Genomic DNA, 18,945 nt, shown 5'->3' with positions numbered 1-18,945 from the left:
TCAGAACTAGATCTATAAAGAAATATCATATATACACGTGTGCTATGGAAACACTTGCACAAAAACGTTACAGAAGTTAGGAAGTGAGATATCTAAATGCCCTTAATTCAAGACATGGCCACATGAGGATTGCATCTAGAACCCCTTTTCTGCTATTCTTTATTTCAGAGTCTGTAATGATGACATGCCACCCTTTGTGTCTGTTGTGCAGTACCTTCCTTCCTATAAGATTTGAAAATTCAGTGCAAAAGCCCATGTTACACTCAAACAAACCTGCTTTTTTTAAGCAAGTGTTCTTAATTCTTCATTTGGACTCCAACTGAACCAGTTTTCAAAGCCCAACAGACTTTTTTCACAGCTGTATCAATAGAAAAATTAATTAGAGATTTGGAAAAGGAAGTGTATCGGGTTTACGTTTAACAAGTTCAACTGACTCTTCGAATTTCATGAGAAGAATTCACCTTTGGGCAAAGATCAAGCAAAGAAAAGAATCCCAAAACATGTCCTTTTTGTTCTTGTTTTCAGAAAACCTGAAGTATGAGAAAGCAGGATCCTAAAGACAGCTTTACAATTACAAAGATACTGAATGCAATCTATCCTCCACGCATTGCACATACTCTGCTTCTCCTTACAGCTCCCTATGTGTCTTCTGTACATACAACCCCCAGAAAACCACATGAGATATTGTAAGAATGTTTTAACAGGACAGCTTCCCTAATACACCGAGCAGGACTCAGAGCTCACTTGCTATGAGTCCTAACAAGACCATACATTTTTTTTCCAGCAGTTTCTTTAATGACTCAGGAATGTCTTTATTCTCTGCTACTAGAATGGAAAGGATTTTTTAAATCACCTTTCTGAAAGGTCCTAACTCTCATCGGTATGTTTTAAGTGTGGAATCACCCTGAGCCAGCCAAGAAAAAATGCTGATTTACTGTATCCTCTCTAGAGCTTTGTTAAGTGTCTCTACCTGCTTTGGATTAAGCACAAAGGGACTTCTCCTCTCAAAACGTGTTCTTACAAAGAAGGGCACAAGATTTGCCATTTTCCTTTTAGAGCAGTGGTGTCATAAGCAGCGATTTCATTCTAACTCCTGGTTGTAGTGGTTATCTATATAACAAGACACTTGGGTTCTAGCCCCATCTCAACCTGAAACATGTAAAGCACACACATCCCACTTGCTGCAAGAGCGGTTTAACCATTTAGCTAAGGATGAGTTGGAGATGGGATGGGAATTGGAGGTTGCAGGAGAGGAAGAGGGATGACTCTCCCATTGAAGCTCTGACACTGTACAGACAGGAATGCCAGATTCACGTGGCCAAGGAGAGAACACAGGAGGGAACACCAATTCACAGCACTTAGGGTGTGTTGGGGCTTCCCAATCCAGGATTATTTCTGTTTCTCATTCAGTGACTGTTCCGTATGGAATGTATAAATGCAGTGATGGCCCAATCTACTACTTCCTGGACATGTACTGGATCACAAGGCTTTTCAAAAGGTGGGTGATGCTAGGTGTGAGTAAGACGGCAATTACACCAGCAATCTGTGAAAGACCCAACCCAGCTGTGTGTTTGGTGAGCTTACAGGGGACACCCGCAGCACTGCGCCCACCTCCTGGAGTTTCTCAAGAGGACCCTGGCAGCTCACCCCTAAGGGCAGTCAGTATTTCTGCAGACTGAGCACACACCAGGAGCTTGAGAAGTTTCCAGGGTTAAGCAGTCACGAAGGTCCTGCTGACAGTTTTGGACTCAAGCCTGAATGCTGCTCTATACATGTAGCTTTTCTTTCCTTTTGAAATCTGTGGTTTAGTTCTGACTGACTCCCTGTAAATGAGAAAATTCACTTTTAGAGAATCTAGTCCAGTTTTTATTGATAAATTAAATTAACCTAACATAGTTAGACACTTTGTACCCAAGGAAAGAATTGAAGTGACAATATATGCAGTATCTAGGCAGGGTAACACACTAATATATTACTACTGTGTCCATACAACATGCCTCTCATTTATTCTCATCAATGGGCAAATTGTTCTATATAACACAACAGGTATAATTTTCTTTATCTCAAAGTCTATCTCAACCTCCTGCTGAAGAATGAATGCTTATTTGCCTGAAAGTAATCACAATAATCATCACCATCATCATAAAAAGACATGCCCTTAGTGCTCTGCCCCATATATAATCCCCTATCAGTTTGTGAGAGAGATAACAATCAACTAATTGTTTATTGCTTTCAGCAGCATGTTATTTCCTGTAATCTTACAAAGGTTTTTCAGGCAGAGATCTGCCTGAATTGACTGGGAAACTATCCTGAATGACAGCAGTTACACAAGACCTCCCATCTTGGAGTCTGTTTGCCTCTCCAAACACTTACCAGCTTGCCTGTAGCACTTTGACCTCCCTCATTCAACCACAGTCCAGGTACCATTGCAGAGAAATAAGGTCCCCAGACACCAGGCACAAAAATGGGTGTTTCACTGACCTGGAAAAGGAAGAGAAAGCTCAAGTGAATCAAACTACTTGTCAAATAGGTACTTCACAACTGATGTTTGGCAGCTATCAGGGTCCAATACTGAAAAAGATTCCTGCTCCTCCTCCACTGGAGTTACCAACATGACTGGAGATCTATAGGTAGATAATCAAAAGAGTATGTGGAGAAATATGTCCCTATTTGCACCATATTTAGGTACGACACAGCTGCAGGTACTGATTGCACAGCTTCCCCCCCTCACTTCCATTTACAGAACAGGTGGGTCTGGTCATGCAGAAAGTAAGAAATACCAGGAACAGGAGCAATATTTTACAGGGAGAGATTCTGCAGAAAAACACCTAAAATGAACAGTTGGATACAACACTCTGCTTGACTGCCACTAGGAAATACAGCCAAAGTAATCAGCAACTGGTGTTAACAGAGCACTCATCCTGTATGTTTTCAGAGTTAAGAAGCAACAGGGGATCCTGCAGACAGAGGACAGCGAGGTTCCCATGATCCACCATCGACTCCTGAGGCTTGTAGTGAAACCCAAGCTCCAGTGCTCACCTGGCACCACCGGGAGGGTTAGGTGCCTCAGGTGCAAACCTGGCCGTGTGAAAGGGGATTTGCTTGTGTTAGCCATGAGGAACCATCTGCCTGGATAAACATTAGATTCTGCCCTTACTTAGGCTTAGCTTTACGCAAACCACTCCTTCCTTTGAATCTTTCCACCAAGGCAGATATATCTAAGCCCTATCTTCCAGAAGCTGAACAGGACTGTACTGTACCATTTGAATCAAATATACCACCCACATAGACAGTGATATCCTGCTCCTGTGCAATATTCTAGTGGTCAGACCACTCAGGATGTGGGAGACACTGGTTCATTTCCTTTCTCTGCTTCAGAAGATGCAAATTACCAGTTTATAAGGGTGGAAGGCATTTTCCTTCCTCTTATAAAGCTGTTCCACTTTCCATAGACTAGAAAGGCTTTCTAGATGTTCTTTCTGGTTCAGAAAGGAAGCCTAAGGAGGTGTGCTATCTAGTCTACCAAGGAAGGTGCAGCACACGAGAGAACAGGACAGTGGAACCTGGGTCCTAGCACTTGCTACAAAGACTGAACGCAAGTTATCCATCCCCTGGCAGGCTACCTGCTATTCTTGGAAGCAAGACTCATGTTTTCTCTTCCAGGACCAACAGAGGTATATACATTTGAAGTACACACAGGCATTGCACTGGGAAAAGAGAACAGCAATGCAGTCCTACATTGCCACATGAAGCAGGAATGCACTTCCCTCCAGTCCATGTTAATGGGATGGCTAAATCTGCAACTGCTGTTCTCTAGAAGGTGGGAAGTACTCCAAGAGGAGGAAGTGAGAGAATCCACTAACAAAGTAAGTCTGTATGTTTGCAATACTGGAACGGCAAAAAAGAGGTTTTAGTCAATGGGACAATGTTATTATATATTTAAACCTTGCTCTTCATTAGCAAAATTCTAGATCCATTGAAGGATGCTTAAGGTTTGCTATTGATTTCTCTAAGGCCCGGACTTCACATCAAAATAGTCTGAGGAGGAATAATTAAAAATTTAGGCCTGTTCATGTTAAACTCAATGCACATTCTCCCTAGATTTAAACAGCCCAAGCTCTAAAGACAGTTTTTTGCTAGCAACTAGGAAATATACTCCAAGATGCAGTTTACTGGCGTTTGTGCATCACACATGTTTAGTAAATACAGCAGCAGGGAGGGTGCTGCACAAACAATAGTCTGCTCAAGCCATAAACTGACACGACAGCTGATCCTTGTCATGAAGTCAAGTAGGAAAGCAAAACACCACAAACTCGTTTCTCAAAATACACCACTACAGTGTCAAACAATCCCCATTTCTCTTAGGAACACATCTAATAAATACAAGAGTCTTGCTCAGTTCTCCTCTATCAGCTCTAACGCGCTGACTTACTCTCACTAAAGATGCATGCGTGCACATGTGCCTGTGTGTCTGCGTAAGATCGTGGCTGACTAAACCCATTAAAGAGCAAGAATAGCTGCGCTGAATTTAAAAAGGCATTTATGACTCCAAGTGGACGAAGCTACGTCAAAAACATTGCAAAGACATTTGGTTTTGTTTTGTTTTCTCTTAAAACTACAAATTATTACAGCTTTGAGTTTTCAACACCTCTATGGGGCAAGCTTTCTTTTACAATTTCAATAACAAAATGAAGTGCAACAGAAAGCAAATCCTAAAATAACCTGAGTTTTAGACCAATTCCACATTGCTGACCTTGCAAAGGACACAGAATACGGTCAAAATTCCCAGTGAATATCTGCTCCCAACTAGTGATGGAAGCGTGTTGAGAACCCAGATGTCCCGTCTCATTCCCATTCCACCGCTGTGGACACACCATGTGTCTCTACAGGTGGGAAGGAATACTTAGGACAGAAAGGACCTGGGTTTTTGAAGTCCCATCTCAAAGTATTTTTGATGCAGCAAACTTTGCAGTAGCCTCCTGTGTCTTCTGAAGGAAGAATCTAGGTACACCAGATGTATCAAGCTTAAAATCTAACATTGTATAGTCTGAAGAAACCAAATAGTCTAAGGATCTTAAAGGCACAAGGAGGCTTTGTGAAATCAGGGGAAGTTCTAGACCTCAAGAACTGTATTTTAAAACAAACACAAAAAAACCCTTTCTTCTATCATTAGTCCACAATTTACCAAATTGTTCTATAGATCTGACAGCACCAAAAGGATTAGATGGCTTAAAAGACCAAACCTCTCCCCAGAGCCAGTACTTCTGGCCTAGTATTTTGGACACCCACAGGAATGTACCAGGACTGAATATTTCTGAGCTGCCTCTTCTCAAATTACACTGAGCGTTTCCTATGATCTTACTAGTGAACCATCATTTGTACACAACCCAGCAAACTTTCAACACAGAAACAGAGCAAACGAGGGAGTTGCATATTGCCACACTGACGAATACAGTCAGTGGGGTACTAGGTTATCATGTGTTTTTCTGTCGTGGAAACTTTCAGCTGGAATAAGGAACATTTGCTGTAACACTGGGCTTTAGTGATACCGCATACGGCATCATCCTCCTTCACTTAGAGAGTTTAAGTCACGTTTTTCAGACTCTGGGTTTTGATACGCATGGAAAGTGAGAAAATTAGGAAATAACATACTCCCCAAAACAGACACACAAGCTCTGAGAAGCAACAGCATGAACATTCTTCCATAGATACCTGCATAAGAAATAGCAAATTGTTTCCATTTCCCCTCCTTGAAATATTTGGATGATGCCTCAGTCTTTCAAGCCATGCAGGAGCTGGCATCGGTATTTTCACATGAAAAAGTCCAACTTGTGTTTGAGTACACATACCACCCCATCCCACTAAAACACAACACTAGACATAAGCGTAAGGCTGGAGAAAGAGTGCAAAGTTTGCTGCAGAACCCAGAAGACAAGCACGATTTGCCAGACTTAGAGCTCATTTTGTTGCACTGATACCAGGTTGTTTTCATGGCTTTCCATTGCCTTCAGACATTCTTATGATGATATAGGAGGATCACTGTGTTGTCATTACTTTTTTTCCCTTTAATGAGCTTAAGAAAATCCTTAATCTTTTTCATAGAAAAACAACATCTGGTTTAGATTTATGGGCAATCGATTCTTATTTTTAAAGCAAACAAGAGATGTCATCCTTCTTTGAAAGTTAAAATCCAAATTCAAAGGGAGCCTCCGATATTCTGCCTTCTATTTAACTTAAATTCATCCCGTGACACAATCCTATTGTGAGACATATTAATGTTTATTTTCTTTTACATACAGTGAAACACTGAGAGGATATCCTCTGCTGGACGTTAGAGTGATCTCTGCGCACCAGTTATTGCATCAGGAGTTTGAAAAGGGGCGATGAGAAGAATCTGAGCCTATTCACTCACTCAGTCATAAGCAGTGTCTATAAATTTTTCAGTTGAATGTATTCACAGGAGCCTATTGCCATGTGATGATTGATAGTTACTTACAAAAGTATTACACTCAGACAAGCAATTCCGCCTCATAATTATTCTGTGTGGAGGGGGAAGATTCCTTTTGTGCAGGAAAATGTCACCTTTCCATGTCTCCCCAGCACACACAGTCCTACTTGCTGAGCCCGTCATTTCAGACGAGCATTAAGCACTCCCAAGATTCCTGCTCATTTAAAGGGAGAAAGAGTTCAACACCTTGTGAAAGGGAGAGGAAGGAGAAAAAAGTTCTGCCTGGGAGGATTTAACTTCAGTGTGTGCTTTATAAAAGATCATACTAATATGTAAGATATGTAAACATTATAGAGCAATCAGAAACAAATGAAATGATGAATTTGGTTTAACAATATTCAGCTGTGGTGCAACTGCCAGAAGGCACTTTGTGTTATGAATAGATCATTTGGATGAGTTACAGACCAGATTTCAACCCTGACGTGTGCTAGGAAAATCAATGTCAAATTATCTAAAATCAGAAGGTATCAGCAGTCCATCTGGCAGCCCACAGAAATGAAAAAACATCTTCAAAATATATAATGCTACGTAGAACTAAGCTAAAGTATGAAAGGACCTGCTTAAATGGCACTAATATGTGAGATCTGTCATGTATTTCATTTAGTCTAGTCCTTCCCGCTTGCCTTTCCCTCTAAAACAAAAACATGGAAAAAAATTAACCTCTCTTGTAAAAGGCTACGTGGAAAAAAGCACTACTTACCACTCAGAGGTTAACTTACAGCTCATGTGAGTGAATCAGAGGAGCCAGTGCCTTTAATCGCAACTAAGTTCAGTTTTAAGGCCTGTCATTTGGTACAAGGAGAGGAACAGAACACAGAGGAGCATCACGTAGGCATTCTGCCATCCTATCAGATGAGCAAGTTGCAATGCAAGATTTATTTTACTTAGCTTTGTTTTGCTAAACTAGCCATAAGGCACATGCTTGTGTTTCCTCCTCAGGTTTATGTAAATGTTACAGCAACCAGAGACAAGATAAAGTAAAACACACCACACCAGCAAAAGCAGTTTTATGGAAGCAGAACTTGCTTCTTTAGCTGATTTGTTGCTGATACAGGCTCACATAAATTCCATAGAACACTATTGGAGAATTTAGCTATTACCTGAAAAATATCTATATTTAATATATATTAAAGTCTTAAGGTATACTGCTATATAACCCATCTTCTTCCATTTTCATTTCTGCTTCTGGATATTGGGCCTCTCATATTAACAGCATTCTAGTATCAATATCAGATTCTCTATTTACTTGCAGTATGCACTAGAGAGAGAAAAACAAGAAACAAATTAATGTGAACTATTCTTGACTTACATCGACTTACATCAAAGGAAAATTAAGCCTTCATTGTACTGTCACAACCTTTTCAGAGTAACCATTTGCTAATGAGAAGATAGGCCAGAAAATTTGTTTGAAAATCACTTCACTTATCGGCTTCTATAGCCAGAACTTTAGAATAACAGCTGCTTTTGTTACGCTAAGGCAGGTATGAAAAAAGATCTAAGATATTAATGGAAAGCAGGGAAAAAAAACACAAGGGAAAGCATTGTATCAGTCACCAACTAATAAATGCTCTTTACAGTTCTGAACTTTGATCACTGACAAGTCAAATACTTTCATTAAGTTCTCCACTGACTTTTAACTTCCAAAGTTTCTGAGTGTGGATTGAGAATACCAATAGTCATTCCATGCAGAGGTTTTACATTGATGCATAAAATCCTGTATTAAAGAAAACTGTATCATTTTGCTTCTGCTGACAGATGGGTCTTATATAGCTATTTGACCACAACACTCTGACAAAGAATGAAAGAGATTCATAGAAGAAGGGGAGAATTCAAAGGGAAACCCAAGAAAGTTTCATTTCTAGGTTTCTGGTTCAAACTTAGGTCACAGTAATAGCTACTGAGCGTGTGATTTAATAACAGCACTTTCTGGTGGCATATATATATTCTGGGTGGAGTTGGGGCATGCAATTGTATTTGCAGTGAACTGATGTCTACTCTAAAACAGCCACCTGGTATTATTTCTCAAGCACTAAATGGACTGAAAATTAAGCTTCCCCTTAACTTTGGGGACAGTTCTCTAGGTTAAACCTATGGTGAGTACAGTCAACTTCTTTAAATGTATTTATCCTTAGCAGTAATTACATATTAAACACGTAACAGCATTCAAGCTTTAGCCTGATGTAAAATATATTGAAGAAAATAAGGTCTTGGAACACAAGAAGTAGCTTCAGAGCACAAAAGGGAATTAAAATTTATTAATATTCCAACTCCTATAGCTCATAACCTGCCAGTCATTGATTTGATTATATTTTAAGCTTATGTCCCCTGGCTGTCATCAGTTTGCTATGTAGCTGCATAGCTTGTGGTGGCAAGCTCTTCCATGTGACAGGTTGGCACCTCTTGGGCCATCCTCAGTGACAGAGTTGCTCTGTAACGATATTAAGACTAGGCCACAAGAATTTTTGCACACAGCTAACTTTATCCCACTGGAAACATGGAACTTACTTGAGGGACAACAATGTACATACAGAATGCGGACTTCAGGATTTTGCTTCAGCAAATCCGTCCACAGATTATTTTGGTAATCTCATTATAGACAGTTGAAGAATTCTGGCTTATGTGATGAAATCCCTTTTATAAATGCCTTGCAGAATATGCACTCCATCATCTGTTGCCAAGGCTGTTACAGGTTTGCCAAACCCAGAACTCTGGTAACTTACTAAGCCTTAGAGACTCCCATTTATTTGAGAATGGCAATAGTATAAAAGCAAAACAAAATTGTCCTACTATGTTTATGGAGGCTGTGCAACAACAACGAACAGTATTTAAAGACATCAGGTGATATTTATACAGTATAAGATACTGCAAGATAAGATTTTTGACTCTGGAGCCAGCCAAGGTTGAAAGAGACAGAAAGGCAGATACAATCCAAACAGGAAAACACCATCATGCAAGAGAATCAAAGGCTGTTGGGCACTGTCAAAAGCATAAACTTATGGCCAGAGAGTGGCCCATGGAGGGAAAGTTGAAACAGAAACACGTACAACATGGTTTACTGTTTGGTGTCCCTGCCTATGTCAGGAGGGCTGGAACTAGATGATCGTAAAGTCCTTTCCAACCCTAACTATTATATGATTCCATGATTCAGAACTGTTTTGCCCAAGTTGGTTTCTTTTGTGTTGCTTGTAGCAAAGACAGGGGTTTGTGCCATCCATGGCCCCTCACTGCCTTCAGTCTCATGGGAGGCAAGTGCAAAGGGTGACTGCTCGCAGGATGGGAGCTCTGGCAGAGGCATGTGTGCCTGTTTAGTTCAGGGCCTGAGGGGTCTCAGAAGAGAGTCTACCCCCAGAAAATGGAATTGAGAGGTGGAGAAAGAAGACAAAGATATTGCTTATTTACACAACACAATAACATTAAGAACACAGGTCCAGCACATTCCAGTGCAGCAGCTCAGCAAGGTTCAAGCCCAGCAGATCCACAAAGGAGATGTATGACAATATTGATAGAAAGCCTTTTTTCATTTTGCTGTTTATTTTGCACTAGGTAATATCACAAACTTGTATGACAAAAGTCAAACCAATCACAATAACTCCCGTCAGTCAAAATTACCGGAAGGAGAAACATACAAAGAGCGTGCATCAAAATGCAGACTGGGATCTGGGATTTCTGATGATGATTCGGAGCTCATCTTCCAGTTCAAACCCTGCTTTAGTTATTTTCTGGACAAAACATACAACACAACCTAAAACTAGAAGACCCATATGAATTCTTAGGGACTACTGTTACCTCTTATTCCAAAGAGCAACCCTTATGAGAAGGGCAGCAAAATGTGAATGACACACATGTGGAACTATTTCTAATATTCTAAATTTGCCATAAAACATTAACTGGTCCACAAATCAGAGACCAAACAAGGTGTGTGATTAATGCCCAGTAAACAAACCACACTTCCAGGGCAACCTGATTGCCTCATCTCTGAAAATACTTCAGGTGAGTTCTGCAGTGGGACTATATACTGCCCAACCTGGCTTTATATCTAACAAGGATCAATTAGAAGAACACTTCACTGGGATTATTAAACATTTTAACTGTGAGATTTTTATTTGAGGCTAAATAAGGAAAGGTATTTAATTTTTTTTAAATGAATTCTAATGAAAGAATATGCTGAATGACAATAATATTACTTATTCAACTTGTACTTATATTTATGGTATAAAGAGAAATTCATCTGGATCAGTGCTTCCAGCCTTGGAGCCAAAGCCTCAACTTGCACAAACCAGCATATTAACCATCAGCTTCTATGGAGATATGCTGATTTCTATTGTCTGAAGACCTAGGCTAACACTTGTATTTAGACACTTAAATAAGTACTCTGATTTCCAAAAAAGCCAGACGCATTTCCTATTGCTTTGTGGCTCAGCAACTTAGAACACGAAGCTAGTTGTTTAAGTATCCAAATGTGGACTTAGGTACCTACCCTTAGGAAATACTTTGGCCCCAGTTTTTTAGTGTCCATAATTAAGACTATTAGCAAATGTCCACGCATTGAAGAGAGACACCTGTTCAAATGAGGGACAGCAGATTCTTAGATACTGAAGAATAAGACAGAAATCTGTCTGCTTCTGCATATTCATGTTCTTCATTTTCTAAAAGTAGGAAAGAGCTCTTGAGGACAGCTCCAGCCGCGCGCACTTTGTCTCTCAGAACATCACTCTATCTCCTTAGGCATGCTTCAAAAACTGAGAACCAGACAGGACTTTACTAGACAGGCTCCTCATCAAGGGGGGTGACCATGCACTCAAACATTTACTGCTTTACAACTAATCCACCAGAAGAAGCTGTAAGACAGTGCTTGGGGTTTACCCCCTCACCCAGAGGATCCTGGTTCTTAACAGTTAAAGACATCAACTAGAAGGTTGACTAAAACTGACAACAACAACAACAAAAAAATCAAATTTAGCAAAAAGAAAACCACCCTGTTTTACTCAGCTGCATTTTATTGTACCTTTAAAAACGCACTAGCTGAGGCCCTCACCAAGCGCAGGGAAGGCAAGAGGTCACAGGCTGCACTTGTATAAGCAGCTTTTCTGGAGGTCTGCCATCAGACGCCAGTTTGAAGTTGCATTTCTGAGAAAACCTTCTAACAATGGATGCTATGGGGCTTAACTGACTCACTGTACACCTTAACATCAGACCCCTCTACACAGTGGCCCATTTTTAGATAGCAGCCAGTTCCAGCCTCTTCATCTGAGCTGACCTGTGGGTATTTGACGCTTCTTTTCAATGTGCAGCATCAGTTTTCAGCCCACGTATGTATGGTATTAGTATATCTTAGGGTACAGCCACACAAATAAATTATTATGGGCAAAACTAGGAGGTCAGTTGCCCAGCAAAACCACCCCTACTCATCATCTTTATGTGGTGTATTGTGTGACAGATCCCAGGGATCTCGCACATTCCACAGGAAACCAGGGCCAAGAGTGCTAGTGCAGAGTTGCTGACATCGTGCAAACACACACTATAGATTACTCAGTTAATTCCTTCATCTGACTGTGCTCTTATTACTTGATCATACAAACAGATCTAGAAGTTCTCTTTTTTCTTAATACTAATGATTTCAGCCTTCAAATATTAACCAGCATATCTGAACAACTGAGATCTGCTTTAGATGGAATACTATTTTTCACATTATACAATCCTGCCATTTTCCTGAGGAGAAAATGCAGTGCTAGACTGGTACCTACCTCTCCTATCTCCTACTGCAAACTTCTGACTTCTTCACTTTGTACTCAAACCTCCAAATTCAAAAGCAGAATATAAAATAGGAAAAAAATGAAAATTGTATTGGAAGTAAAATGCTCTTAGAATCACAGAACCATAGAATCACAAAATAGTCAGGGTTGGAAAGGACCTTAAGATCATCCACTTCCAACCCCCCTGCCATGGGCAGGGACACCTCACACTAAACCATCTCACCCAAGGCTCTGTCCAACCCGGCCTTGAACACTGCCAGGGATGGAGCATTCACAGCCTCCCTGGGCAACCCATTCCAGTGCCTCACCACCCTCACAGGAAAGAATTTCCTCCTTATATCAAATCTAAACTTCCCCTGTTTAAGTTTTAACCCATTACCCCTTGTCCTATCACTACAGTCCCTAATGAAGAGTCCCTCCCCAGCATCCCTATAGGCCCCCTTCAGATACTGGAAGGCTGCTATGAGGTCTCCACGCAGCCTTCTCTTCTCCAGGCTCAACAGCCCCAACTTTCTCAGCCTATCTTCATACAGGAATTGCTCCAGTCCCCTTCATTTTGTTTATCATTATCTAATTTTAAATGGGGAAATGTTAATAAAATATCGCTTCTCTGCCAAAAAATGCACTTCTTATAAATCTCCTTTTCAGCAAGGAAAAAAATGTTAGCAAAATGACAAAGAGAAAGAAGAACGCCTCAAGCCCGCCTAAATCAAATAGGATGAATATGTATTTTATTTTCACTGTATACTGCCTACCTCATGAGGACAAGGAAACTCAACTGTGAGGAAGTCGAGTTCAACTCACTGCATTGAGGGCTGCTTTAAACCTTCCCAATTCATAATTCTGTTCACTAGGACAAAACAAGACTAGAGTGGATGCTCCAGCTCAGAAATAATGCTGGAATCCAACCAACGCACAGTACTGAGCCACTGAACTTCCACAAGGACACCAGCACTGTCTTTCTAGCTCCTTTCCATCCAAACAAACCTTCTAACTGAACATATAGAGCCTGTCCCTCCATGTACATAGTGATAATAGCATAAGAGACAGCCTACAACCTTTTCTCACTATCTGTCTCTATGCCATAACCAAGGAGTTGTCAGGAGGATTAGAGATATCACAAACAAAGTATCCATGACCCCAGAGAGGGGCTGGAACAAGTGGATCAAACAGCTTCTGTATGAGTACAAGGAGATGCCAGGAAGGTCTAGTGAGTAGTTTCAGATTAACAGTTGTGTCATTAAGAGTCTTCTATGAGACAGATCTCCAGGAGATGACAAAAGGAGCCTCTAGAACTGTGCCTGGGTTTTTGCTCTCCCCACACACAGAAAAACAACGCTGCTGTCCTCAACAGAAAATGTGCACCCCTGTAAGTTTTTATTCCTTTGGTGTGAGGTTAACCTCCTGTGTTAATTCCAGGAAGCAAACTTGGAACAAAGCCTGGGACAACTTGAGAGCTTCAGCTCTGGAAGAAGTTAAATAACAATGAATCCATAGGTAATCATTCCAGGCTCATTCAATGTCCACCATTTCCATCTGTCTAAATCAGAGATGCAAGAACTTCAAATGTCTTATCAGAGACCCTGATTGCATGCTCAGATTTGAAGCAAAACCTTTAGATGAATTTTGACTCAAATGTTCACATACATTTACTTCTGCCTTTTATCAGTATCCATTAAGCATATTTTATGTTTCAGCTTGGGAAAGTATACACCAGGAACACAGTAGCATATCACTCTTTTCTTTGTGTTTACAAAGGTCAAGGTTTCTTACATAAATTGGCAAAAAAAGACCCTTAATCTGTTAAATTGTTTTCAGGATCCAAAACAGCAACAAAAAAAAACCAGCCCACATTTGTGATGGATTCACAAGCTCTTTACTAAGCACTTAAGCACTAGCAGTTCTGCATTGATTTATTTTGTTGTTTTATTTAGTGAAATGTCTGGATCCAGATATACAGATAAACTTTATTCTTTTGCTCATATTTACTGTGTCGCCTTCCTTGAAATGGGAACTACAAGTGCTTTGATAAATGGACTGAAAGGTTGTCTGGTTACACCATAGCTTCTACTTGTGTCCTCTGTTGAAATGCCATTATGTACCCTTCTAAAGCAATGCTGCTCCATGACTCACAGCAGTTACTTCTGTGCCTCTCATAACAATAGCTCACTGGGGATATAGGGCCTCAAATGAGTTAGAACAATTTATACCACCCATTTATTTTTACTTCTCTTCCGATGATAGATGCTCACTGTCACAAAGTGCCAGTTTATGTATAAATCTTCCAGCAGAGACAACTAACTGCAGGCCATTTTAAATATGCACTTTATAACACTACAGTTTGCTGCTATGGTAAATTACATTCCTGAAAGCTTATCACAATATGAACTAATTCTTCTCAATGTTTAAAGATAGAATCAAAAAGTCAAACCAAAGATCCATAAAGCTCGCAAGCCTCTTCTTAACAGTGGCCAGTAACAGATGGCTTAGGGAAGAGGCTAGAAACAGGTTAAACATACAATAATTCTTCCCCAGAATGCCGCCCCAGCCTCCAGTGAGTTGAGGTGAACGATGACTTCTAGATAAGTGTCAGACTTGTACAAGAGCATTGGACTTTTTTAAGTGTCTTAAAATGACTCCTTTAGCCCTTCAACTTCAGTTCTGGTTTCTAAACAGACATGCCTCTGACACCACCTGCAGCATTGTCTTATTTTAGAGACTAGGGACACCTTATCCCTACCTGAAAGGTTAGGAACTGTGCACATGGAACACAAATACTGGTGGATGCTGCACCTCACTCACCAGATACAAAAACAACTCCATCTCCAAATGATACTTGAGAAAAACCAGCACAGGAACAGAGGGGCTCCATAAGAGGTTTCTAGCACTGATCTTTTACCAAAGAGCTGATGTCAGAAATGTGAATTATAGGAAGATAAACGTTGTTCTGCCTCATACCCTTTCCTGGAGTCTGTATCATAAGATCTTTGTCTTCTCTTGAAAACTATTTCCATAGTTGTCTCTAATACACATGCTGAGTGGTCCAAGTCTTGATAACCCCAACTCAGTCAACTCATTCTATCAGACATTGACAGTCCTGAAGAACTTGAAGCTTAGTAGCTGATGTGTCAGGAATTCAAGGCAAGGGTGAGAAACAAATCTCAAATGTGGCATTTAAACAGAAAGCTCGAGGGTTTTTTTCATGCAGGTATTATTCCTAACCTTATTATTTATGGGGGAGAATTACTCTTCGAAACCTGCAGTTTTAATGCAATTAATGGAAAGTATCAAGGAAAACCAAAATCTTTCCAAATACCGTCTGGTGTATTTATCTACACTGGATGTCCTTCCCATGTACCTTATGGCCTTTTTTATTTATTTAATGTATTATACAGTTCATTTTAGAGTTTTCTTTTTTCACCTTTAGGTAAGCATTCCTTCTATACCAGTGAAGCCCACTACCAACTGTAATGTCACACTTACAGGGAAAAAAAATCTTCTTCTGCAATAGCCCTGAGTTACTGGGAGCAGATTTACATTATATGGGATATGCTATCACACACTATTTTAAATGTATTTTTAAACACTTGAATAACGAAATGGGTAAATCCTGAGAACCTTACTTGGTGTTTATTCAGCCCTTACTTACTGAGACAAACTCCCAAGGACAGAGTAAACACTGAGAGAGGACCTCAGGCCTTCACCCACAGTTATAAACAATGAACTCAGCATAAACTGTGATTCCCAGCTGACAGTGGGAGAAAAGCAGCAGCGAATGCTTCTCGTCATTTTGCTCCGGAATGGTTATATGAGAAGAGATTTACTTCCTCCCTAATAAAACTTGCCCCCTCTAGGATTCCCCCACCCACTGCTGGAGCAAGAAGCTTAAATGAAAAACTACTGATTCATGAGGGGGTGAATAAAACTGGAAATGGAAAAAAAAAGCCTACTGCTGAAATACTGATGAAAACACAGTTCCCTCTGACTGGGGGAACTGGGGCAGTTAAGAAAAATAAAAGGATACTTAGAAATACTGTTGCATCTATACCACCTTGGTGGACCAAAGTCCTTAATCCCCAGCACTTGTTATCACACCTTTCATTGGAGAGATCTCTGTCTGCACAGCTTCAGTTTCATGCTCATATTGCACGTAAGTAAACTAAGTTCCTACAGGAAACCAGCAACACTGAACAAAACCTGGGATTTTGACCCCAAATTCCACATTACTCATTGTAAATACGGCTAATTCAAAATTCTTTAAACAGAAAACTATGAAGTTGCTTTTCATACAACTGTTGTATCCCCTTGAAAACTCTGTTTACTTGTTTCAGGACCCAGAAACAACCTAACTCATGACCAAAGTTATCCCTTATCATATATCATTTCATTTGTATTTTAGTTATTCTTTTACAGCTCAGTTCAGTTCTTGTAAGAAAATAAGAATCAATAAAGAAGTCATTCTTATTCACCATGAGATTTAAACACACAGAATAAGCAGGCTGTTTAATAAATGCTTGACTACTCACAAAACCAAGATAAACAAGAGGTCCAGAAAGGCCATTCTTTACACATAAATACGTTTGTGACATGAGAGAATCCCCCATCCAGCTCTCCTCAGAATAGAACACTCCAGGAATTCACTTGGGTTTGCTCAAGACTGTGGGCTTCAGGCTACTACATTCTTCTGGGTCTAGAGAGGAGCAGTCAGAAGCAGTTAGATTGCAGCATTGACGAGAGTGTTGTACCTGTCAAATCTGATATCATCACTTTGAAGAATACAGAAAAGGAAAGACAAAAGTCTTCTGTACAATGAAGGGCCACTGATCCTGATGGACTTTTGTGAGCAATAACAAGAATAATGATAGATAATGAATCAATATTAACATTCTTTATCTTGTCCCTTACAATGGAGTGATGCTGTGCTATCTGAACATCAAGGAAAGAAGTCAAATTCAGCATTTTTCATTTATCATTTCAGCTACAGAATCCAAAATACAACCTGCTTCCTACAACAGAAGAAACAAAATCCTCCAAACCCTATTCAAAGCAATAACTGTTATAGTTAGGAAATAAAGGTGCAAGGTGCTAGCTTCTAGAGCTAGATCTACTAACAGGTAGCCTTCGGTGGCACACTGCTTGAAGTAGAGAGGCTCAGATTATGCAGCCTGGTATTTCCAGCAGCCAGACCAGATAAATCTAACTAGTGGCAACATTAGGACATAAGAAGCTCTGTCTCTGTTACTCCCTCTTTCTAAGGCAAAATGTGGGGAAGGCGTAAGGAACAGGACAGGAGCCCTATTAGCAGTCAGACCTGGAAGAGGCCCAACATAAGCCTTTACATCTATTGTGCTTACATCAGAAAGAACAGAAAACCTAAGGAAGGAAGAAAACAGATCTCTGGTTTACACACTGTTTATCATACAGTGCAATATGCTATTGTCTGCAGTGTGTAATTCTGTCTTTTCAGAGCGTGGAAGAACTTCACAACATAAAAGGCAAAATTTCCAGCTCATATGTCATCCACTCCCAAAGCACTGGATAGGAGCAGTTTGTAAAAGTAAAGACATAACAATTAAAACCCTATTAAACTATGCAGCGCCTCAGACTCCCACCCAACAGAACTAGAATAACAGTTCCTATGAGAACCCATTCATTCCCCAAGACCACCAAAGAGAAGACAGAGCAGAAAGGGTTTGTGTTATAAATCCAACACCCTAATACACAACTTTGTGTCACACAGGGTAGCTGACAGTTAACCCCAGTATGGAAAGCACCAGGACTGTTGGAATTCTCATAGCAAGTGTTTTCACTGATGTCAGTGAGATGTCTCTAGAACATCTGCCTTCAGACAGTCTCCAAGCAGGATATTTTTCAGAACATTCACTCTGCCCTCATCTATTCTTTGAGTCGTTGAACCCAAATGATCTGTTCACAAAGGGGAAGGAAATATTACTAAGCGTTATCCAGTTTAGATACAACAGCGATTGCACTGCTTTCAGCTACATTCCCCGGAACAGGCTGATTATCAGCAAAGCAATGGGGTGCAAAACCTGAACATCTCCGACAGGCACACACTAAACAGGAATGTCCCATTCTCCCAGTCACCGAGGCATACACCTGAGCTTTGAATTATGTCAGGCCAGGAACAAAGGAATCTTGCTCATAACAAAACCTTTTAGTAACTCCTTTACTGCGCAAGCCTCCCTTTCATCTCTGCCAAGCTTTAGGAAAGGCTGGGAGGCAAGCAGAAATAAACATTATACAGACTCACCACTGCTGGCTCTAAAGTAAACTCTCTGACTTCCTATTTACATTGCAAGATCTTAAGCTTTGTGGTTTACTAGTTCTGCAAGTAAGTGCTTTGGGTTTTGGAGGCTGCCTGCACATGATCCCCCACCACTACTAAAGTCTTCCTAGTTTTTATTAATATAATAAGGAGGTCAGAAAAGCAACATTTTTTTATATACCCTGCTAGCAGAAATATTTTACTTCTTGCCTTTTAAAAACAAAACAAAGCATGGAAAGCATAGAGTGTCAAATTAATGCCAGCAAAGGGGATGGTACAGTTTTGTTTGTTTCTTTTTCAAACCAAATGATGCTAGAACATTGAACGAGTCAGTCTCATTAAGAAAGGGTGTGGAGGACTTCTTTGAGGGACAAGTAGAAGGCAGCAGTTTTATGGAT

At 40.3% G+C, this 18,945-nt stretch overlaps 1 protein-coding gene across 20 annotated transcripts in view; it reads right to left on the bottom strand.

Annotated features, from left to right (window-relative positions):
* Window positions 1-18,945, bottom strand: part of FGGY (FGGY carbohydrate kinase domain containing) — a 448,818-nt gene that overhangs the window by 43,680 nt on the left and 386,193 nt on the right. For all 20 annotated transcript variants that reach the window (XR_009965693.1, XR_009965694.1, XM_062623156.1 and 17 more), the window contains one exon: window positions 2,374-2,481. Coding sequence is in view for 18 of the 20 variants with exons in the window: in XM_062623156.1 (XP_062479140.1) it covers window positions 2,374-2,481 (108 nt within the window). In the remaining 2 variants the exon portion in view is untranslated. The remainder of the gene's footprint in view (window positions 1-2,373; window positions 2,482-18,945) is intronic.

The sequence above is a fragment of the Pezoporus occidentalis genome, unplaced genomic scaffold (genome assembly GCF_034315485.1).
Source record: "Pezoporus occidentalis ecotype Australia unplaced genomic scaffold, CSIRO_AGI_Poc_V1 ctg25, whole genome shotgun sequence".
Taxonomy (NCBI): Eukaryota; Metazoa; Chordata; class Aves; order Psittaciformes; family Psittacidae; genus Pezoporus; species Pezoporus occidentalis.
The sequence above is the reverse complement of the archived record's forward strand: the minus strand, read 5'-3'. Positions and strand labels throughout refer to the sequence as shown.